The 24,600-nt window shown below is 41.1% G+C and overlaps 1 protein-coding gene across 1 annotated transcript in view; it reads left to right on the top strand.

The window, feature by feature from the left end:
- The window catches only part of LOC140913618 (formin-1-like), a 126,842-nt gene that overhangs the window by 23,818 nt on the left and 78,424 nt on the right, over positions 1-24,600 (top strand). The window contains exon 3 of the mRNA XM_073350344.1: positions 2,770-4,840. Within this exon, the coding sequence (XP_073206445.1) occupies positions 2,893-4,840 (1,948 nt within the window). The 5' untranslated portion in view covers positions 2,770-2,892. The remainder of the gene's footprint in view (positions 1-2,769; positions 4,841-24,600) is intronic.

Genomic DNA, 24,600 nt, shown 5'->3' on the forward strand with positions numbered 1-24,600 from the left:
AGACACACAGACCCTTTGTTTCTCTCCCTCCTCCCAGCTTTTGAAAGTATCTTGTCTCCTCATTGGTCATTTTGGTCAGGTGCCAGCGAGGTTACCTTTAGCTTCTTAACCCTTTACAGGTGAGAGGATTTTTCCTCTGGCCAGGAGGGATTTTAAAGGAGTTTACCCTTCCCTTTATTTTTATGACAATCATTCTATCCAGTAAACAGTAGATTTGATGCAGAGTACTTGGTTCAGTAGTAGCTAGAGCTCCCTTACAGTTACTGGTTTTCTGGATTTCACTAATCCAGATGGAGATTAGCCATTTAGAGAATACAAACAAAATCAAAGCGTACTTGAAAATGAAGCTGAACTGGAATTGATCATATAATGGTTGTGATTTGGGGATATTAAATTAGATGCATAATGTAGTTACTGTGTCTGTAGCTTCTGTAGTGCTGTTAGCACACAATCAGTACATCATACTTTGGCAATAAAATATCTAGTCAGTCAAGAAAAATAGTCAACAAACAAATGTGTTGGTCAAGCTCTTCACTTAATGATGGCACCTTTTTATCCCTATTTAAAACTATGAAATCCACTCTGACACAGACTGACTTACACTAATGTACGTGTTTTAAGTAAATATTTGCTTGGCTTTCAATTATTTTTCTTTTTCTTTTCGCTCTGAATATGATGCACTGGCCAATAATGTGTTATAATGCAACACTTCTTTTAAGGGAACATTCAGCAGCTCCTGAGTAATCTCTACCCTGTTGTTTCTTTGAACACCCTTGTTTCTACCTCATCATCCGAAGTCCTTACTCACAGAAATGGGCCCCAGCAAATAACAGCAAGCCAACATTTTGTGCACTTAAGACCTGTTTTTTATAAACAAGTACACAGTAGTCCAAACTAACACACAATGTCTGTTGAGCTAGTCTTTACTGAAGGGGGCAGGTGGGAAGATGATTGCAATGTGGAGATTTTATGATTTGTCTATTTGTAATATACAGTTGTTTGTTCAGCCTTTTTCCAGCTTCCTGTTTCACCGTATTTAGTTTAAATAAAGCTGGTTGGTGTGGACTGCACACCTTCTGACTTCTTGCTTGACTTCTATTTTATTGGCTCCTTATACTGTAAACATTGCTACCATTAGTGTCAGTGAATTTAATGTGGTTTTCCCTGTTAAGTTTCCTGGGGAGACTGAAGCCTGACTCCAGTGCTTGTCTACACAGGGACACTAAGGAAAACTGATTCAAATTAACTAAATGTGCCAATTAAAAATGGATTCGTTTTACTGTATGAAACCCCTGTGTGGACACTCTCATTCAGAATTAAAGAGGCCCTAATCTGATTTAATTTGATTCACTTTGGAAGTGTAATCTCTGAATAAAGGCAAAACTGTGCAGTTTACTATAATTTGTGGCAGATTACTCAGAGCCACTCAGTTTCCATTTTGCTTGCAAGAGACCAGTACCTGGACGTTACAAGGAGAGGAGGATCAGGCGGACCCTTCATCCTGTTAGGGGTGTTTTCTCCTTTGAGTCTCTGGTTTCACACTTTCCCTGAAGTTCTTGGTTTCCCATCTATTAAATAAACTTAATTTTGCCCACCTCAGACAGGAGTTGAGGCTTAATTAAATAAACTTAATTTTGCCCACCTCAGACAGGAGTTGAGGCTTAATATTTATAAAGTAAGTTGACTTGTCTGATGACTTTATTTGAATGAAAAGGTATTTTTATTGTTAATGACCCAAATTCTATAATCAAATACATGAATGCAACTTCCATGGGCAAAACTTGCCTCAAAATGCTGTTATAAGAAAACCTATTTCTGCTTTCTCTGCCATGCTTTTATCTTAAGAAGAAGTGTGCTTGCATAGAAGGAGCTGTGGGGTAACTTGTAACTGCTGGCAATACACTGGTCGGAGCCTTTGGAGAGAAAGCAAAGTGCCTGTGCTGGCCTTCTAAGGTAGTTTGGGCTTGGTGGGAATATCACAGTGTAGGCAGGAAACTGTTCAGCCTTAAAAAATCCCCAGTCAGGAGGGAGTAAAATGTGGGTCTCTGCCCAAGAGATGTGATAGCTGGGAGCCAGAAGTCTAAAGTGGGTGCCCTTGAATGACCACAGGGGGGAAATACAGAAACTGTAACAGATCCTTGTTATGGTTTAGACATTTTAGTCAAAATAAATGGCCCCAATTTTTTTCCTCCTATGGAAACCTTATTGACCTCAGTGGAGTTGCATGAATGTAAATATGGGCAGAATTTGACCCACAATCTTTTTTAATTGTTTGAGAGTGGTTTGGAGGTTCTTTCATGTGAAATAAATATCAATGAAAGTTATTGTGTTTGGGAGTTTAATGGTTATATTTCTGGTGATGTTGAGTGAAGTGGAAATGGCAGCTTACACTTTTCATTAAGACTGTGGTTACTGATACTTGTATCAGCCAGGGAGTTCAACAGTAACTTACCTTTTCAGCAGTGTATGGGGGGATATCTGCAGAGTTGACAAGCAACTTGGCTTTGGAAGGGTGGTGCAAGTTCCCTGGAAAACTCCATGTAATCCCTTGAAAAGGCCCAGATCAAGAGCACCTGGGGGTAAATGTTATGACATCAAGCATGAATTTTAGTGTTGCCATCCTTTTTGTGTTAAATTCTTCAGTGGAAAGAAGGGCATCAGGAAGTATATTGAGAGAAGATTGTGAAGTTGTGCTACTAATTTGAAGTTTGTTACATCAAAATTGCTTTCATTAAGTTTGACGGCTTCCTTTATTTTTCCTTTTTACAGGCAGTGTTACTGTAGAAGATTAGTCAGATGCCTTCTGTACATTCTCCACATCACATGCTGTCTTATACAAGCTTTGAAACACTGACCACATAATTTAAATGAATGAATAGTTAGGTAAGCATAATGGAAGGCACTCATACTATCCTCCAATTGCACAGGCCCATTATGGAACTCTGTTACGTCAGCTTCTATCTTCCAAAGGGAAAGGTCAGAGGATTTACATACAAGGGCTGTGTAACTCTAGACAAATCCAATAAACGTTTTCATAACTGCTGTCAAGTAAGAGAAGGGTCAGAGACAGCAGAACCGAGAGAGCAACCTTATGAAAATGTTGGAGATATTTTTTTCAAGCAAACTACCACTAAAGATATTCTCAGTGAGCTGTATAAACTAACTGCTGAAAAAGAGAGGCTGTTAGCTAACCTGCTCAGTTCACACAACATTCTGGGTATTAAAATGGGAAATCAGGAGGGGATGCTACAGGATGCCTCTGGAGGACTGAAATTTAAAGATGATGATCTCTTAAGTTTCAAGGATCAGCAGGAAATCATTTTGGGATCCACAGATCAGAAACCCAAATTGAGAAACAAAAAGATGAGGAAAACTGGCAGAAGGAGAGAGAGCTTGGAGGAGTTCATAAACAAGAAAGTGAAAAAGAAGGTTCATGGCGATTTGGAACCTTCTGTGTTAAACAGGACAGACAAGCAACTGGAAAATAAAAGGACATTTCCCACCAAATGTTCTGCTGGCAGCTCTCCAGGTTCCTTTTCCAATTCTAATTGGCAGACAGTAGAAGACCAGGATGATTTACCATTTGACATAAATATACCACCAGAAAGATGGAGAAAAGATGGCGATTTTCTTGAGTGCAGTGGGACTTTGAAATCAGATACAGACCTGTCTGATTCTCTATCTGAATATGACAATGATGTATTTGGAAGTTGTATTACACATCCCAGTGCTGGTCTACTGGGTGATGCAGAGGCTACTCTTAAAGTAATGAAGGTGCAGCACAGCAGCCCTTTGTTGAACTCTTTCCAAGACAGTTTATCTAACAGATTTGAGGCCTTAAACGAGACTGCAGCAGCTGAAAGCCTGCATGGTTATGAGTATACTGAGCAGACCTACAGTGAGAAACCTGCAGCCAGAGTTGTTGCTAAAGTACAGGATTTGAGAAGGTGTATTCAGAAAGTTATAAAGACCCATACAGAGTCTGATGATAACCTTTCTTACACTGATACTCAAGAAGATAAGGAAACTGTTAAACCTGTTCTCTCTGAAGTGTGCAGTGAATTTATACCAAAAGCTGAGGTATTCAGTATAGGTGAAGCTACTGTAGACTCTAAGTACACTGTGATGCAGGAAAAGGAACGCAGTGGCTGTGTTTTGCAGTGCAAAGAAGAGAGACCGCAGATTACTGATGAGTCATGCAACCTTGTGGGAGCAGTCAATAAAACCCTTCTGAAAATTATCCAGAATGACAGTTTAGATGAAGCTGCAGAATGGAAGAGACTACAACAAATTACAAGAGCAGACAAAAACCTACCAGGCTCAATTTATGACAAAAGAGCTACCGTACCCCAGGAGAGCAACAAACGTCTGTTTTTAAATCTGCCAATACATTTAAGAACTGATATTTCTCAGACAAGCACTAACGTTAAACCAGAAGAGAAAAGGCCGCTATCACCCTCTATAGTTGCTGTCTGTAATGTTTTTAGAAATTCACATTCAGGATCCAACGCACACAAACAAATGTCACCTATTCCTTCTCCTTTATCTTCGAGATTGCCTAGTCCACAGCTGCATCATAGTATTCTTCCACTACCTACACAGAACACTGAGGAAGAATCTGTGTTGAATGACTATCGCAGTGGGAGATACGATGCCACAAACCTCTCCTTTGCTAATGATTTGGAATCACAGTTCTATCTGAAGTTTCCTGAATCTGGAGAATTGGGATTTTCTGTAAGACAACCGGGCCTACATCAGTGCACAACTGGAGAGTGTTTGGAAAAATGCACTATCCAAGAAAAACTAACTACTCAGACACAGCAGCAGCAGCTATGTTCAGGTTAGTCCCTATTTCAGACTATAAAAAATTCTGTCAAACTCTAAGCATCTCAGATGTGGTCTTTTTAATAATCACCAATTCTTAGGGCTTAAACAATGCATTTGCAATTAAAGTAGTTTGTTTACTATTTAAGGCTCTGATTCAAAATCTGATAATATATTTGGCTTTTATTAAAGTGATCATTATAGTTTGTGGTGTTTGCCAGATATTTAGGTTCACAACATTTATCACAAGCTGAATCTTTCACACATGTAAGATATTCATATCTACCATATGATATGCATCCAGTTATAAGTGCATTTCCTACACAGCGTGAAAATTTTTACTTGCTTATTTTCCTGTTTTATATGTTCTAGATTGTCAAATGGACCGAATATCTATTGTCAAAACCATTTTGTAGTTGATTTGGGTTATCAGATGGTATTTTGCACTTGTAGTGCAAGTAAATTAACTTATACTAACTTGGTTTAAGATTGGTGCTTTGGCCATGTAACTACAACAGATTCATATAAATGCTGTGATAACAAAATGTTTGTGTTTTAAAGTGTTGCACGTGAGAATCATGTTACAATATACTTGTATAATGTGAAATATATACTGCATGCTGGACAAATATCTCTGCATCTTGTTAACTGGCACAACAAGGCCCAGGTTCTTCTGGGAGATTGGAGTACTGGGGAGTTTTAGTTCTAGAGCATCTGGGTGTGAAGAACAAAGAGTTAGGGGAGGGGTGAGCATTCTTTGTGTGATTTTACAGCTTAAGGGAGACGGCTACACACTTCAGTGAATTCTCAAAGTTCTTCATAGATAAGGGAAATGAGAAGGAAACAGAACAGTGCTTCCATACCCGCAAAATGAAACTCTACTCACCACCTTCATAAAGATACTGTTAAAAAAAAAAAAAAAGTCACTACAGTTTTTCAAATCTTTTTATCCAATATCAAACTTTTGTCTAACTACAAATCACTGAACTCTAGAAGAGAATAGGATCCAGGTGCCAGATCCAGATTTTTTGGAACTGTTTTACCACGCTGTGTCTGGCAGGGGTGCTGGAACAAGTGATCTCTTCGGGTTTGTTTGTTGTTTTAAAGGCAAAAATCCAACATTTAGTGGTATGACTGTGAATGAAACTTTTCATACAGCTCTACACAAGCAATTCCTTCCTCACTTCCACAACTATCAACTCAAGTCATGAGACTAGAGAATCAAGATGACGACTATGACTCTTGTGCTGTTATGAATAGGTTTGGGTGGATATTTACGCTCTTTCATTCTGGGATACCCACTGCACGCTCCAGCAGTTTAAATTGGAATACTTAGCTGACTATGGATAGTAGTAGATGCGCTGAAAGCAGTTCCATGATTTGGTGGGCAGAGGATGCTCTCTATATATGCTTCCCTGGCTCTTTGCCATCACTTTATTTATAGCAAATAAAATGTTTTGGTGGCATTGGGCTTATATCTTTTCTTGCTCAGGTTGGTAGGGCTGCCAGGTGTCCAGTTTTTGACCAGAACGCACGATTGAAAAGGGACCCTGGCGGCTCCGGTCAGCACTGCTGACCGGGTTGTTAAAAGTCTGATCAGCAGTGCTGCAGGGCTGAGGCAGACTAGTCCCTACCTGTCCTGGCACCATGCTGCACCCCAGAAGCGTCCAGCGGGTCTGGCTCCTAGGCAGTGGGCCCATGGGGCTCCACGCACTGTCCCTGCCCCAAGCACCGGCTCTGCACTCCCATTGGAAGCTGATGGAAGGGCAGTGCCTGCAGGTGAGAGCAGCACACAGAGCCTTCTGGCCCCCCCGCCTAGGAGCTGGACCTGCTGGCTGCTTCCAGGGCCCAGCGCGGAGCCAGGACAGGCAGGGAGCCTGCCTTAGCCTTGCTGCACCGCTGACTGGGAGCCGGCCAAGGTAATCGCAGGCCCCAACCCCAGCCCTGAGGCCCCTCCCAAACTTGGAGCCCCCTCCTGCACCCCGAAACCTTCATCCCCATCCCCACCCAAGAGCCCTCACCCTGCCACACCTCAACCACCTGCCTCAATGCGCAGCCCCCTCCCAAACTCCAAATCCCTTAGCCCCACTCCGCAGCCTGGAGCCCCCTCCTGCACCCCAAACCCCTCATCCCTGGCCCCACCCAGAGCCTGTACCCCCAGTCCTGAGCCTGTACTTCCTTCCACACCGCAACCCCCTGCCTCAACCCACAGCCCCCTCCCGCATTCTGAATCTCTCAGACCCACCCCACAGCCTGCAGTCCCCCCCATACCTCAAACCCCTTATCCCCAGTCTCACACCCCCAGCTGGGGTCCACACCCCCTCCCAGACCCCAACTCCCTACCCCAGCCCAGAGCCCCCTCCCGCACCCTGAACCCCTCATTTCTGGTCCCACTCTGAAGCCCGCACCCCCAGTTAGAGCCCTCACCTGCTCCAGCACCTCAACCCCCTGCCCCAGCCCAGTGAAAGTGAATGAGGGTGGGGGAGAGCACGCCACCAAGGGAGAGGGAATGTAGTGAGCAGGGGTGGGGCCTCAGGCAGGGGAGAGGCCTCAGGGAAGGGGCAGGGCTATGGTGTTCAGATTTGTACGATTAGAAAGTTGGCAACCCTACAGGTTGACTATCCATCCTTCACTTCAACATACGGATTTCTGTATCTCTTCACTTATACTTGTACTGAAGTGCAACTGCTGGCCCACTAAGCAGGCCACAGCTTTCATTTTATCAAGTGAACTATTAGCTGGACAGAATTTATGGTCCAAAAGTACTTCATTAGTAGAATTCTTGAGAATTGTTTCTACGGGCAGTAATGCTGTTTGAATTATCAAAGTCCAAATTAAAAGTTTAAGAAGAGATTAAGGCTTGCAAGAAATAATTAAATAACTCCCGTTTTGAAGTTTCTGTAGCCTACCATGCCATGCAAACTTTGCTGCCATAGAGGTCTAAAACCAAACCCTCTGTAGCTGCTGTTTAAATGTTAACATTTAAAACACTATGGAAACTTGTACCATTTTTCTGAGGACATATATTTCTGTGTATATTAAATGATGAGCAAGCCTTGTTGTTAGTTGTTCACTGTGGTAAGAGAAGCAAAGGGGATTTCTATTATTTGGATCTAGTTGGAGATCATCTGATAATGTTACATATTTGAGTTGGCTTTGTGAGATGCTGCAGTGTTTTCTTTACATTTTAGTAGCCAGAAGTTGATTGCCATGTCTCAAATGGACATGACATCATCATGGGCAGTTCAGTCAGGCCCCAATTCCTGCAAATGCTTATGCACATGCTTAACTGGGTTACTTGTGCATGTGCTTAGCTTTACCACTATAAGTAGTCACAGGGGGATTGCTTAGGGTAGTGAAAGAACACACATAAGTCTTTATAGGATCACGGCCACAGTGTGTATAGTTCACAAAAAGAAGTGTATGGTAGGGGGTTTGTGCTGCCAAAGACTTGACTGCAGTTCTTGGGCTACATCATAAATACACTTGTGAGGCCTCTGTCTATCTTACTGTTACAATCAAGTTGAGGACCTGATTACAAATATCTGTTCTGTCAGACCCACCCATTCAAAAGTCACGTATCACGTCCATCCAGATCGTGAGATTCTATAAAAACAAGAAATGTTGTCTTCCTTTTTTTTTTTTTTTTTAAACTGTAAGTTAAGATTCTTGCATGTCTCCCGGAGCTGTGGCTTTAAAGAAACTACCAAATATCATGAGACTCACAATAAGATCATGTGCGGACGTTGCTTCAGTTAAATTACCGTCTTACATAAGACCATAAGAACGGCCATACTGGGTCAGACCAAAGGTCCATCAAGCCCAGTATCCTGTCCTCTGACAGTGGCCAATGGCAGGTGCCCCAAAGGGAATGAACAGACAGGTTATCATAAAGTGATCCATGCCCTCTCACATAATCCTAGCTTCTGGCAAACAGAGGCTAGGGACATCATTCCTGCCCATCCTGGCTAATAGCCATTGATGGGCCTATCTTCCATGAATCTATCTAGCTCCTTTTTGAACCCCGTTATAGTACTGGCCTTCACAACACCCTCTGGCAAGAAGTTCCAGAGGTTGACAGTGCGCTGTGTGAAAAAATACTTTCTTGTGTTTGTTTTAAACCTGCCACCTATTAATTTCATTTGGTGGCCCCTTGTTCTTGTATAATGATAAGGAGTAAATAACACTTCCTTATTTACCTTCTCTAGACCTCTATCATATCCCCCCTTAGTCGCCTCTTTTCCAAGCTGAAGAGTCCCAGTCTTATTAATCTCTCTTCAAATGGAAGCTGTTCTGTACCCCTAATAATTTTTGTTGCCCTTTTCTGAACCTTTTTCAATTTCAGTATATCTTTTTTGAGATGGGGCGACCATATCTGCACGCAGTATTCAAGGTGTGGGCATACCATGGATTTATATAGAGGCAATATGATACTTTCTGTCTTATTATCTATCCCTTTCTTGATGATTCCCAACATTCTGTTTGCTTTTTTGTCTGCCGCTGCACACTGAGTGGATGATTTCAGAGAACTATCCACAATGACTCCAAGATCTTTTTCTTGAGTGGTAACAGCTAATTTAGACCCCATCATTGTATATGTATAGTTAGGATTATGTTTTCCAATGTGCATTACTTTGCATTTATCAACATTAAATTTCATCTGCCATTTTGTTGCCCAGTTATCCAGTTTTGTGAGATCCTTTTGTAGGATTCACAATCCTTCACAATCTGCCTGGGACTTAACCTTTCTTGGGTAGTTTTGTATCATCTGCAAATTTTGCCACCTCACTGTTTACCCCTTTTTCCAGATAGTTTATGAATGTGTTAAATAGCACTGGGCCCAGTACAGATCCCTGAGGTACACCATTATTTATCTCTCTCCATTCTGAAAACTGACCATTTATTCCTACCCTTTGTTTCCTATCTTTTAACCAGTTACCAATCCATGAGAGAACCTTCCCTCTTATCCCATGACAGCTTATTTTGCTTAAGAGCCTTTGGTGAGAGACCTTGTTAAAGGCTTTCTGAAAATTGAACTACACTATATCCACTGGATCTCCTTTGTCTGCATGCTTGTTGACCCCCTCAAAGAATTCTAGTAGATTGGTGAGGCATGATTTCCCTTTACAAAAACCATGTTGACTATTTCCCAACAAATTATGTTCATCTGTGTGTCTGACAATTATGTTCTCTAAGATAGTTTCAACCAGTTTGCCTGGTATTGAAGTGCGGCTTACTGGCCTGTAGTTGCCAGGGTCACCTCTGGAGCCCTTTTTAAAAATTGGCATCACATTAGCTATCCTCCAGTCATTTGGTACAGAAGCTGATTTAAAAGATAGGTTACAGATGACAGTTAATAGTCCTGCAATTTCACATAAGAGTTCCTTCAGAACTCTTGGGTGAATACCATCAGGTCCTGGAGACTTATTACTGTTTAGTTTATCAATATGTTCCAAAACCTCCTGTAATGACACCTCAATTTGGGACAGTTCCTCACATCTGTCACCCAAAAAGAATGGCTAAGCTTTGGGAATCTCCCTCACATCCTCAACAGTGAAGATTGATGCAAAGAATTCATTTAGTTTCTCCGCAACGGCCTTATCGTCTTTGAGTTACATGTTTATATAGTCTAACACACAGGGCCTCCATTTGATTGGGGTTTTTGGGTACAACTGAAATATAAATAATAATGTAAATATAAATAATAATGACTTATAGTAGAGACAGGAGACTTATTATGCTAACTATTAACTGGGACCTGAAGAGACATCCAGTGAAGTTGAGTCCCATCTATGATATGAATTAGAAGCATGTTGCAACCAGATCCCCTGACTCAGCTGTAACTCTAGTGTAGACAAGACCTAAATCACATGCTTCCATACTTGAACTTGGAATCCCCTAAAGTCTCCGTTGCCAAAACTATCATGTATTTGCTTGAAGGGAGAGCATCTAGTTTTAAAATTTTGAATAGGATAATTTTTGAGTTCATATGAAAAAAATGTCACAAGGGTCTTGTATATTATAATCCTTTTTCTTACAATGAAAAGCAGCTCAGCTTTCCTGTCACTGAGATGTCCTCCTAGGTCAGAACAAAAACTAAGTGATCAAACCCCATTATTTGGATGCACAATGATTTTGTTTTCTTTTCCTGTTTTAGTGCCAAACAAATAGAAGTGTCAGAATAAAAATGTTAAACATAGAGGAATTAATTCCATTCTCACAAAAATACATCAAATATATATTAAGGCCGTCAAGCGATTAAAAAAATTAATCACTATTAATGTGATAAAAAAATTGTGATTAATCACACTCTTAATAATAGAATACCATTTATTTAAATGTTTTTGATGTTTTCTACATTTTCAAATATATTGATTTCAATTACAACACAGAATACAAAGTGTACAGTGCTCACTTTATTTATTTTTTATTACAAATATTTGCACGGTAAAAAACAAAAGAAATAGTATTTTTGAATTCACCTAATACAAGTACTGTAGTACAATCTCTTTATCATGAAAGTTGAACATACAAATGTAGAATTATGTACAAAATATAACTACACTCAAAAATAAAACAATGTAAAACTTTAGAGCCTACAAGTCCACTCAGTCCTATTTCTTGTTCAGCCAATCACTTAGACAAAAAAGTTTGTTTACATTTGCAGGCGATAATGCTGCCTGCTTCTTGTTCACAATGTCACCTAAAAGTGAGAACAGGTGTTCTCATGGCACTGTTGCAGCTGACCTCACAAGATATGCCAGATGTGCTAAAGATTCATATGTCCCTTCATGCTTCAACCACCATTCCAGAGGACATACGTCCATGCTGATGACAGGTTCTGCTTGATAAAAATCCAAAGCGGTGTGGACTGACTCGTTCATTTCTATTATCTGAGTCAGATGCCACAAGCAGAACGTTGATTTTCTTTTTTGTTGGTTCAGGTTCTGTAGTTTCTGCATCGAGTGTTGCTCTTTTAAGACTTCTGAAAGCATGCTCCACACCTCGTCCATCTCAGATTTTGGAAGGTACTTCAGATTTTTAAACGTTGTGTTGAGTGCTCTAGATATCTTTAGAAATCTCACATTGGTACCTTCTTAAAATGTTCTTTAAAAGTGTTCTTAAAATGAACAATATGTGCTGGGTTATCGTCCGAGACTGCTATAACATGATATATAGGGCAGAATGCAGGTAAAACAACCAGAGACATACAATTCTCCCTCAAGGAGTTCAGTCACAAATTTAAATTAACACATTTTTTTTAAATGATAGTCATCAGCATGGAAGCATATCCTCTGGAATGGTGGCCGAAGCAAGAAGGGGCATACGAATATTTAGCATATCTGGCATGTAAATACCTTGCAATGCTGGCTAAAATGTCCCATGCAAAATGTCCCATGTGAACGCCTGTTCTCATTTTCTGGTGACATTGTAAATAAGAAGCGGGCAGACTTGTCCTGGGGCAGATTTTTTGCCTCCAAAAGGTAAAACCTTTCCTCCAGCTCCACCCAGCAGTCTCTCCACCCTTAAGGAATCTATCTCAGCAGCAGGGACTGTACCTTTTGTAAAGGAAATGTTCACGCTAGTAAACAAAACTCCAGAGAAACTATTCAGAGATGTTTTTATATTTAAATAATACAGAGTGACACTCTGTCACATTGCTTTAGGAAATAGTGTCTGGGACAGGAGAAAGAACAGGAGGTACTTGTGGCACCTTAGAGACTAATAAATGTATTAGAGCATAAGCTTTCGTGGGCTACAGCCCACTTCATCAGATGCATAGAATGGAACATATAGTTATATACACACATACAGATAAGTTGGAAGTTACCATACAAACTGCACGAGGCTAATGTCAGATTTGTGTCTATTTATTCTTTTGCGTAGAGACTGTTCAGTTTGGCCAATGTACATGACAGAGGGGCATTGCTGGCACATCATGGCATATATCACATTGGTAGATGTGCAGGTGAACGAGCCCCTGATGGCATGGCTAATGTGATTAGGTCCTATGATGGTGTCACTTGAATAAATGTGGACAGAGTGGGCATCGAGCTTTGTTGCAAGGATAGGTTCTTGGGTTAGTGTTTTTGTTGTGTGGTTGCTGGTGAGTATTTGTTTCAGGTTGGGGGGCTGTCTGTAAGCAAGGACTGGCCTGTCTCCCAAGATCTGTGAGAGTGATGGGTTGTCCTTCTGGATAGGTTGTAGATCTTTGATGATGCGTTGGAGAGGTTTTAGTTGGGGGCTGAACGTGACGGCTAGTGGCGTTCTGTTGTTTTCTTTGTTGGGCCTGTCCTGTAGTCGGTGACTTCTGGGTACTCTTCTGGCTCTGTCAATCTGTTTCTTCACTTCAGCAGGTGGGTATTGTAGTTTTAAGAATGCTTGATAGAGACCTTGTAGGTGTTTGTCTCTGTCTGAGGGATTGGAGCAAATGCGATTGTATCTTAAACCTTGGCTGTAGACAATGGATCATGTGGTGTGTCCTCGATGGAAGCTGGAGGCATGTAGGTAAGTATAGAGGTCAGCAGGTTTCCGATATAGGGTGGTGTTTATGTGACCATCGCTTCTTAGCAAAGTAGTGTCCGGGAAATGGACCGCTTATGTGGACTGGTCCACACTGAGGTTGATAGTGGGATGGAAATTGTTGAAATCATGGTGGAATTTCTCAAGGGCTTCTTTTCCCATGGGTCCAGATGATCTACCAATGTGATGCCATGATGTGCCAGCAATGACCCTCTGCCATGTACATTGGCCAAACTGGACAGTTTCTACGCAAAAGGATAAACGGACACAAATCGGACATCAGGAATCATAACATTCAAAAACTGGTAGGAGAACACTTCAACCTCTCTGGCCTCTCAGTAAAAGATTTAAGGGTGGAAATTTTGCAACAGAAAAGCTTCAAAAACAGACTCCAATGAGAAACTGATGAATCTGAATTAATATGCAAACTAGATACCATTAATTTGGGTTTGAATAGACACTGGGAGTGGCTGGGTCATTACACATATTGAATCTATGTCTGTAAGTTAAGTATTCTCACACCTTCTTGTCAATTGTCTAAATGGGCCATCTTGATTATCACTACAAAAGTTTTTTTCTCCTGCTGATAATAGCTCATGTGACAAAGTTCCTGCTCTACCTTGGTGGGTCTTGTGCTTATTGGCGGATCTGCTCGCCTTGGAGCTTCACGGCAGCCCCTCAGCTTGGCCGTTTTTCTGAACCCACAGTCCAGGTCAACTCCTCCTGTGTCTGACCAGGAGTTGGGAGGATCTGGGGGGAACCCGGGCCCACCCTCTACTCTGGGTTCTAGCCCAGGGCCCTGTGGAATGCAGCTGTCTAGAGTGCCTCCTGGAACAGTTGTGCAACAGCTACAACTCCCTGGGCTACTTCCCCATGGCCTCCTCCCAACACCTTCTTTATCCTCACCATAGACCTTCTTTCTGGTGTCTGATAATGCTTGTACACCTCAGTCCTCCAACAGTCCGCGTTCTCACTCTCAGCTCCTAGTGCCTCTTGCTCCCCGCTCCTCACACGCACACCACAAACTGAAGTGAGATCCTTTTTAAAACCCAGGTGCCCTGATTAGCCTGCCTTAATTGATTCTAGCAGCTTCTTGATTGGCTGCAGGTGTTCTCATCAGCCTGTCTTAATTGTCTCCAGAAGGTTCCTGATTGTTCTGGAACATTCCCTGTCACCTTATCCAGGGAAAAAGGGACCTACTTAGCCTGGGGCTAATATATCTGCCTTCTATTACTCTCCTGTAGCCATCTGGCCTGATCCTGTCACAATAGATCTTACTATATGTTTCATTCTATGCATCCGATGAAGTGGGCTGTAGCCCACGAAAGCTTATGATCTAATAAATGTTAGTCTCTAAGGTGCCACAAGTACTCCTGTTCTTTTTGCAGATACAGACTAACACGGCTTCTACTCTGGGACAGGAGAGAGACCAGTGGTATTTTTCTCAAATTCACTGAAGCACATCCATGGTTAGAATAGGAAACTGAAAGTAAGCATTCCAAATTCTGGCAAAGCCTCTGTGACCTTGGGTGACTCACCCAATATTTGTGCCTCGGTTTCCCCATCTTTAAATTGTGTGTAAAACCTACTTCATAAGGGTGTATTGAACATAACTAATGTTAGTAAACTTTAAACTTATTGGCTTAAAGGTTTTAGGTACATTAAGTACAAAGTATCATATTACAATGTGTGTGTGTGTGTGTGTGTGTGTGTGTGTGTGTGTGTGTACACACCATAGGTGGAGCTGGCAGTGCCACCTGTTATTCAAGTTGCCCAGCACTTCCCATTTGAAGACCCTGTTTTCAGTTGCTTATAACTTTATCAGACTTTTACTGTTTGGGCTAAATATTTCCATGCTGGGTGGGTGTTTGCATCAGACTGAATTGTTTTGAATAGATTCAGCCAAAATGGTTCAGCTGATTCCAAAAACAAGGTGGGGGGAGGGGGAATGTGGGGATTTGCCTTTGTGACAGGGATGTGCCTATTGCTATACATATGAAAATCAGCCCAATTTGGCCAAGTTATAATCCTTTAGAAAATCTCAGTTTACACATGTTCTGTAGAAATACATTAGTTTGGCAGCTAAACTCTTTCAAGATTCCATCCACACTGAACATAGGTGAGGGCATGGCTCAAGCCACTGCTTCTCCCCTGTGATGCCCTATTGCTAAAGGAAGGTGTGCTAGGAGAAAGGGGAGATGAACTGCTGATGACTTTTATTTTCAGAAAACGTTTCCTGTGTTCTTAAACTTTCATTCCTGAAACATTGCTAAGGAAATTCCTTTTTTCCACATGAACCATAAAAGTCCAATTCTACATGACTTTACTTCCAATATAAAACCACCTTAGGAAAAGGAAATTAAAGATGATATTGCCTTGGCTTGTGCCTAGAGATACCTATTGAAGTCTGGTAGTTCTACCTGTGTGTGTGTTTCCTATCGTATGGCTATATTTAGAAATAATAGGATGAGTTAAGGACTGAGTCAGTCCTAGTTTTGAATTTGTTTGATTGTGTTTGGTTTGACTTTCTTGATTAGTAGTATGTATGGGGCTTTGCTAATAAAATTGTAACTGAAAATTTAAATGCAGATAAGGTTTCATCTCAGCAGTTTAATGTAGGTGGCAAAAGTAATGAATATTAAGTTCTTCTTTGAATGATTGCACATATCCATTCCACTTTAGATGCGTGCATGCCCAGCACACTAGTGTTGGAGATTTTTCCTTTGGTGGTACCCATTGGGTCTTGTGTGATCCTCATAGCACTAGTTGGCCACACCAGCATTGGTTCTCCAGTCTGCAGCGCCCTCTCTGCCGGGTTTCCTTTAACATTACCTACAGAACCCGACCTGATTTCCAAGAACAACAGTCTGTTGCTATTTCTCTGTCTGTCACTCTCCATCTTATGACCTGGATACTCCATGCTCAAGAAGTGAAGCTTAGGGGAATGTGCAAAACATTCTCCTGAATCAGCAGGAAACCATCTATTAGATCATACTGACCTGTTGAAGTGAAAGCAATTCTCCTTATGGTCAAAGCAGAAGGGTGTTCTGCCAGTCCTGGCCTCTATCCAACATATTTTGGACTATTTATCCCACCTGAAACAACAAGGCCTGTCAATTTAGTTCCATCAGAGTTCAACTGGCAGCTATCTCTGCTTTTCACCCACCAATTATGGATCGCTTAGTGTTTTCTAATCCTATGTCAGTCAGATTCTGAAAGAGTCTGGACATGTTATGGAGATCATGGATCCCATTCCTCCCTGGAACTTAATCTGGTGCTAACAAGGTTGATGGGTTTGCCCTATGAATGTGACTGCTCTTTGCTGCATCTAACCATGAAAACAACTTTTTGGTAGCTATTAACAGGGGTGGCGGAATTACGAGCACTGGTAGCTGACCCACTTGACACAATTTTTTTTATAAGGACAAGGGATACTTTCATCCACATCTGAAATTCCTAACTTAAGTAGAATTGGACTTCCACCTCAATCAAGTCATATATTTACTGACTTTCTTTCTTAAGAATAAGAAGAGGCTCCATTCCTTGGATGTAAGAAGGGCATTGGATTTTTACTTGGACAGAAGTAGGTCTTTTAGATCATCAGCCCAGCTGTTCATGTCAGTTGCAGATAGTATGAAAGGTGCAGAGGATTTTGTCCTAGATTTCATCCTGCATATGTCTGTTACTACATTTCCAATGTACCCCCTCCAAGCAAGGCGGTAGCACACGCTACAAGATCTCAAGCAGCTTCCACAGCTTTTGGCTCTAGTACCTATAACTTGCATTGGTAGAGCTGCAGCTTGGTCATCAGTATATACCTTTGCTACTCATTATACTATATCTAATCATTCAAGAGATGATGCCAAGTTTGGACAAGCAGTTCTTCAGTCATTGTTCAGGTAAACTCTGAAACCCACCTCCTGAATTGAATTGCTTGTAAGTCACTTAAAGTGGAATGGACATGTGCAGTCACTAACATGTTCTGTAACCGTTGCTGTTCTTTGAGATGTGTTGTGTGTCCGTTCCACGACACACTCTCCTTCCCTTCTATATCACAATCTGATAAGAAGGAACTGAGGTGGTGGTCTGGGAAAGCTCCACCCTTTATACCATTATGCAGTAATATGAAATAGCTAAGAGCACATATGCCGTCCTGAGAGGTACCACTAAAGGAAAATCTGACTCTGGCGCACTGAATACACACACACACTTGATATGGAATGGCCATGCGCAACACATCTTGAAGAACAACAGTTACAGAACAGGTTAATAAGTGGTTTTTACTGCTTGAATTTTATATTGGTATGCAGGGCTTGTGTTAACTAACTAGCTCTTTGATTTGAAAATAGATAAAAGCAATAAGACGAATTCAGTAACTAGGTCTTGTGATCTTCTCTTGTACCGTGGCTTTGGAAAAAATCAGTTTTATAGAAACAAAGCTCTCTTTAAAGACTCTTAGAATAGAACACAGCTGATATTATACTGATTCTTTATGCTTTTTGTTTGAAGAATGAAAAGGGTTTGTAAATATCTTCTCTAAGTGGTTGAGATAATTGCTAATTAGCATTTTAAAAATACTATGGGTTTTGTCCATAAATAATTTTCATTTCCTGAGGTGAGTTTGCACATAAGTCACATGGAAAAATCATGCGGTTTCTCACGTGTAATTCGCATGAAAATGGTATACATGAACATTACTTGGTTCACAACAGAAAATTCAATGTGAATACTCTGAGCATTTTGCAAAGAGTATAAAGAATGAAGAGGTTGGGGTAAGACCACTCCCTTTTCTGGTTTTAATACATTCTAATTCAGAAATGAACGTAGATATGTATGATTTTGAAAACCTCAAGTTGGCACACTGCAATCTCACTTTGTTCATTTTTCTAAGTAACAGAAAGAAAGCACATATCCATTGCAGAAACTCATAAGGTTAACTTACTCTTGTTCACATACATGATCTATTGTTTGATTTAAATTTGAAAGTAATTTTTAGTTATTTATGATCACTACCTTTTTTGCTATAAAATATGTTACAATTTGGATTTAAGATAACTGGGTTTCATGTTGGATCCAATGGTAACTGAATGGAGCTGGAGTGACACAGTGCAATGTATACTTGAGAACACAAGAGGGAGCTGGGAGAAGGTGTAAAGGAGGACATAGTGGGAGAGCTGCCACATTTTTGTGGTTTGCTTAAATAAGGCATCTGGTTTAATCCTACAGATGGCTTGCTCACCTTAGTCAAAATACAGTTTGTGACCTTCCCTTTCCCCTCAGCTTGCCTTCCTTTCCCTTCCCTCTCCTACAACTTTCTCCTCCTTCTCCCCTGTCTCAGATGCAGCAATTTCTTGTCTGCTCTCCTCTTCCTCTTGCCCTAGTGACCCTGTCCCATCCCCTCTCCTGATCTCCCTTGCACCCACACTCATGCCCTATCTTACTCTTCTCCTCAACCTTTCACTCCCCTCTGTCTCTTTCCTCTCAAAATAGAAGCATGCTTTATTCTCTCTCATCTTAAAAAGTCCTAAACAAAACCAACCAAAACCCCAAGCCATGCTTAACACCACTTGTCTCGCCAGCAACTGCCCCTTCTCCCTCTCATCTCTAAGCTCATTGAACGTGCTGTTTACAATCGCTGCAGTTCCTCTCCTCCATTTCCATCCTACACTCTCTCCAGTACAGCTTCCACTCCAGGCACTCCATTGAAACTGCTTTCATCAAAGTCTCTAATAGCTTCCTAGCCAAAGCTCAGAACCAGTATTCCTTCCCCATCCTCCTTGACCTGTCAGCTGCATGCAACGCCATCAGCCATGCTCCTTTTCTTGAAATCTTCTCTCCTTTGGCTTCTGTGATTCTGTCCTCCCCTGATTCTTTTTCTACCTCTCTAACTGCTCCTTCAGCATGTCCTTTGGAGGATTTTTCTCATTCCCTTCCTCCACCTTTCTGTGGGGTTTCCTCAGGGGTCTGTTCTTGGTCTCCTCATCTTCTCCCTCCACATCTTAGCTCTTGGTAATCTCAACTGCAAAGAAATTAAATTACCATGTCTACGCTGATAACTCGCATCTCTACTTGTTTTCTTCTCGCCACACTAAAATCTCAGCCTCTCTCTGACATCTTGTGGACGTCTAGCCATTAGCACAAACTCAGCAGATCTCTTAATCTTCCTCTCCTGCCCACAAGCCTTCCAGGCTATGTCTAAATTTTGCAGATTCTTTCTCCAGAACATCTCTAAGATATCACCTTTCCTATCTGTCTAATCAAATAAAACTCTTGTCCAGGCTGTCATCTCACGTCTCAGTTGCTGCAACATCCTTTTCTCTAGCCTTCAGAAATGCAATCTTGACCTGCTCGTATCCATTCAGAATGCTGCTGCAAAGATCATTTTCCTACCCCATCATTTTGACCACATCACCCCTTTCTTTCCATTCCAACATTGGCTTTGCTTTCTCTGTCACATCAAACATGCGCTATTTGTCTTTACTTTTAAGACCCTTCACAGCATGTTCCCACCCTATCTATCATCTCTCATATGCTATCTCGAAGCCAACTCCCATCTCCGATTGGCCCATGATGCCAATCTGCATAGCCCACTTGTTAAACTGTCAAAGAAGCACCTTCATGCTTTCTCCCATGCTGCCCCTCGTGTGGAAGAAGCTCCCTGTAAACTTCCTCAAAACTACCTCACTATCTTCCTTCAAAACCCTTCCTAAAACTCTCCTTTTCTGTGACGCCTATGCTAAACTTGACAAAAGTAGGCCACCGGTATGATGAGACCACTGTCTATCATGCTAACATTGTTTTCTTGTACTCCCCCATTTGTCTGTATGGTATCCTCTGTCTCTTGGCTTCTGCTTGGTCTTTGCCCCAAAGAGCTTACAATCTACTTATTTTTGTTCTGTGTTTGCATAGCGGCTAGTACAATGGAATCCTGGTCCATGACTAGGATTCCTGCGTGCTACATAATACAATATATATAAAAAAATTTAATATAAACGGTTGATAGGTAAACAGTGAAGAATATGTACCAGGAAGTGAAACATGGTTTTAGCCAGTAAGGCTAACTTTTAACTGAAATATACACCTATTTTTAAAAAGGGGAGAGGTATTGAAGAAATGTCAACAGTTTCCTGGAGGAAAAGAGTAATTTTAAACGTAAAGTCTACATCTTAAGAAACTAATACAATAAAAAAATACTTAGTATTTGGTATGGATCCAAAACAAAACAACAGTCACATTAAAAGGCAAGATAATCAGCATAGTTATGACATTTTGAGCTGTTACCAAATAGTATCTGTTTGCATACAGCTATTCCCTACTTTAATAGATGGACATGAATTTCCATTTCTCCTCAGATCTGCAAAATTTGTTCCACTCCATTCAACCCTCCAAATACTTGAATAAGAGTGACTAACAGAAAATTAGTACGTTTGTATCCCACTTAAATTTGATGACATGGCTTTTGGATGAACTGTTTGGAATCATCTCAGTGTGTCAAGTCAAAACATTCTTAGGAAACCCTTAATCAACATATCATTTATATGGTATAGTAAGAGCTTCTTCCAAGTTTTGGGACAGTAATATTATGTTATCCATCAGTGCTTGTGTTCTATATTTAAATAGGAGAAAGCTACTTCTAAGAGTCTAGTGTGATAGTTGGATTTTTCAATCTCGTAAGGTGCTTGGGTAGCACAGTTACTAAGTGTGATATAAATATTTAGCTCTCTAGATATATCATTTTGTTTCCAAGTATATTCAGCACAATCTCTCACTCAGATGCCATCATCAGGCAATTTGACCCTTTCATCCTTACTTTAAAATGTCTTAGGTACTGTATCTGTTGCATCACTTCTTAACGTGATACTATAGATCACCAAGACTCCTGTCCAGTGAAGCTAAAACTTTAAAATACTGTTAACAATATGGTACTGTAAATCCATGCTGCACGCTTGACTTAGTCTGTAGGTGTACAGTAGTATGGCTTAATGGTGAAATCCTAGCGGATCTTAAACATAAAAAAGAAGCTTACAAGAAGTGGAAGGTTGGACATATGACCAGGGAAGAGTATAAAAATATTGCTCGGGCATGTAGGAATGTTATCAGGAGGGCCAAATCGCACCTGGAGCTGCAGCTAGCCAGAGATGTCAAGAGTAACAAGAAGGGTTTCTTCAGGTATGTTGGCAACAAGAAGAAAACCATCCGAGAGTGCTGAAGGAATTGGCGGCTGTGATTGCAGAGCCACTGGCCATTATCTTTGAAAACTCGTGGCGAACCGGGGAAGTCCCGGATGACTGGAAAAAGGCTAATGTAGTGCCAATCTTTAAAAAAGGGAAGAAGGAAGATCCTGGGAACTACAGGCCAGTCAGCCTCACCTCAGTCCCTGGAAAAATCATGGAGCAGGTCCTCAAAGAATCAATCCTGAAGCACTTGCATGAGAGGAAAGTGATCAGGAACAGTCAGCATGGATTCACCAAGGGAAGGTCATGCCTGACTAATCTAATCGCCTTTTATGATGAGATTACTGGTTCTGTGGATGAAGGGAAAGCAGTGGATGTATTGTTTCTTGACTTTAGCAAAGCTTTTGACACGGTCTCCCATAGTATTCTTGTCAGCAAGTTAAGGAAGTATGGGCTGGATGAATGCACTATAAGGTGGGTAGAAAGCTGGCTAAATTGTCGGGCTCAACGGGTAGTGATCAATGGCTCCATGTCTAGTTGGCAGCCGGTATCAAGTGGAGTGCCCCAAGGGTCGGTCCTGGGGCCGGTTTTATTCAATATCTTCATAAATGATCTGGAGGATGGTGTGGATTGCACTCTCAGCAAATTTGCGGATGATACTAAACTGGGAGGAGTGGTAGATACGCTGGAGGGGAGGGATAGGATACAGAAGGACCTAGACCAATTGGAAGATTGGGCCAAAAGGAATCTGATGAGGTTCAATAAGGATAAGTGCAGGGTCCTGCACTTAGGACGGAAGAACCCAATGCACAGCTACAGACTAGGGACCGAATGGCTAGGCAGCAGTTCTGCAGAAAAGGACCTAGGGGTGACAGTGGACGAGAAGCTGGATATGAGTCAGCAGTGTGCCCTTGTTGCCAAGAAGGCCAATGGCATTTTGGGATGTATAAGTAGGGGCATAGCGAGCAGATCGAGGGACGTGATCGTTCCCCTCTATTCGACATTGGTGAGGCCTCATCTGGAGTACTGTGTGCAGTTTTGGGCCCCACACTTCAAGAAGGATGTGGATAAATTGGAGAGAGTCCAGCGAAGGGCAACAAAAATGATTAGGGGTCTGGAACACATGAGTTATGAGGAGAGGCTGAGGGAGCTGGGATTGTTTAGCCTGCAGAAGAGAAGAATGAGGGGGGATTTGATAGCTGCTTTCAACTACCTGAAAGGGGGTTCCAAAGAGGATGGCTCTAGACTGTTCTCAATGGTAGCAGATGACAGAACGAGGAGTAATGGTCTCAAGTTGCAGTGGGGGAGGTTTAGATTGGATATTAGGAAAAACTTTTTCACTAAGAGGGTGGTGAAACACTGGAATGCGTTACCTAGGGAGGTGGTAGAATCTCCTTCCTTAGAGGTTTTTAAGGTCAGGCTTGACAAAGCCCTGGCTGGGATGATTTAACTGGGAATTGGTCCTGCTTCGAGCAGGGGGTTGGACTAGATGACCTTCTGGGGTCCCTTCCAACCCTGATATTCTATGATTCTATGATTCTATGAAGAGAATTAAGCAAAACTGAATATTCAGGACAAAGCCTTTGAGTTTACAAGATCCGGTTAAGACTGACCTTGATAGATACTGTGAGCAAATAGCTCCAGTTTTAATTGAACGACTTCCCAGCATGACAAGCTTAAGCAGCAGTTGTATTTTTGTCTCTATATAACATGTGACTTTCCAGTCAAAGCCAATCACTGAAGGGTAGCCAAGTGAATTAAATTGGAATGAAAAATCAAAGGCAGCTTAAGGCTTCATGCTGGTCATAGATTAACAATTTTATGTTGCTGTGGAACAAAAGGCCAATGCATTCACACCAATTTCCAGTTTATAACGCACTGTAATTCAAAGACTTACCTTAAGGAAACAAGGCATTTTTCTTTATCAATAGATGAAGACTTCTTTATGTAAAAAATGATAGGTGGCTGCTATAAATTATTGAAGGCATACATATTTATGCACTCAGCTAATACAACACAAATCAGTTTGAGAATGGATTCACTAAACTAAAAATGGTTCAATTGAAATCTCTTACTGCCGGAGCAGCATGATATATAAGCTGAGACCAATTACGAATATTTACCTGTGTAAGTATAAAACTAACAATATGTAGGATTTTTAAATGACATGCTAAGTGCTGTTTATTTTTCTCTCTCCTCTGTTTTAATGAAGTGGAAAAGCATGTTTTATTAAATTTACCAGAATAGCCAAATCTGACTTTTCATATTGTTTGAGAAAAATTCTGCATATATCCTATTAAAAATGTTCCCTATTCTTGGCTAAATTACAAGAGTAGAATGTGAATACTTAATTTCAAATGTAGAATTTTTTTCTAATTTATGTATCATGAATGATGAATTGATATGTAACATTAGTATGTTTTGCAAATATTTGTAAATTGAATGTAAATATTTTATTTTAAAAGGGCTTAATTTAATGTGTACTACATTAAACAAGATGTAAACAATTAAATAATACATCTAAGTAGTGAATGTTATTTAAAAGCACATACATTACACTATACCTAATACTATAATACAGTTTCTGACAATCCAAACAGATGGTTTCATTGTCTAAGTTGTGAGAAGCTTCTTTTTTTTCCATCTAGGGTTGGATTGTGACTAGCCGTTATGCTGCTCATCCCCACCATATGACTGCATTAGGGTTCCCCACAGTATGGGTCTGGGTTTTGTGCAGGGTGTGTTCTCTGGGTGCTCCCCATAGAGAACAAGGTGGTGGTGAAGAGGCAGAGACTGGGGGAGAACTGTCTGGATACATGGCAGGGGAAGTAAGCAGCATCCTTTCAAAGGCTGCAGTAAATTATTTCTCCCCAGAACAAGAGGGGAGCAGGGGAGGTACTCTAAGTCACAGTTCCGTGAGGGGAGGTGTAATATACCATATTGCTGCTTACTCTGGGCTGTACCTAAGGATAATATCTACATCTTAATATATACGATAAAGACTTCGGTGCTTTTTATACCAATTTTGACCTTTCCTCCCTCTTTATGGAAGTGTTACAAAGGAAAGTGCTTTTGTTTG

This window comes from Lepidochelys kempii, chromosome 6 (assembly GCF_965140285.1).
Source record: "Lepidochelys kempii isolate rLepKem1 chromosome 6, rLepKem1.hap1, whole genome shotgun sequence".
Taxonomy (NCBI): Eukaryota; Metazoa; Chordata; order Testudines; family Cheloniidae; genus Lepidochelys; species Lepidochelys kempii.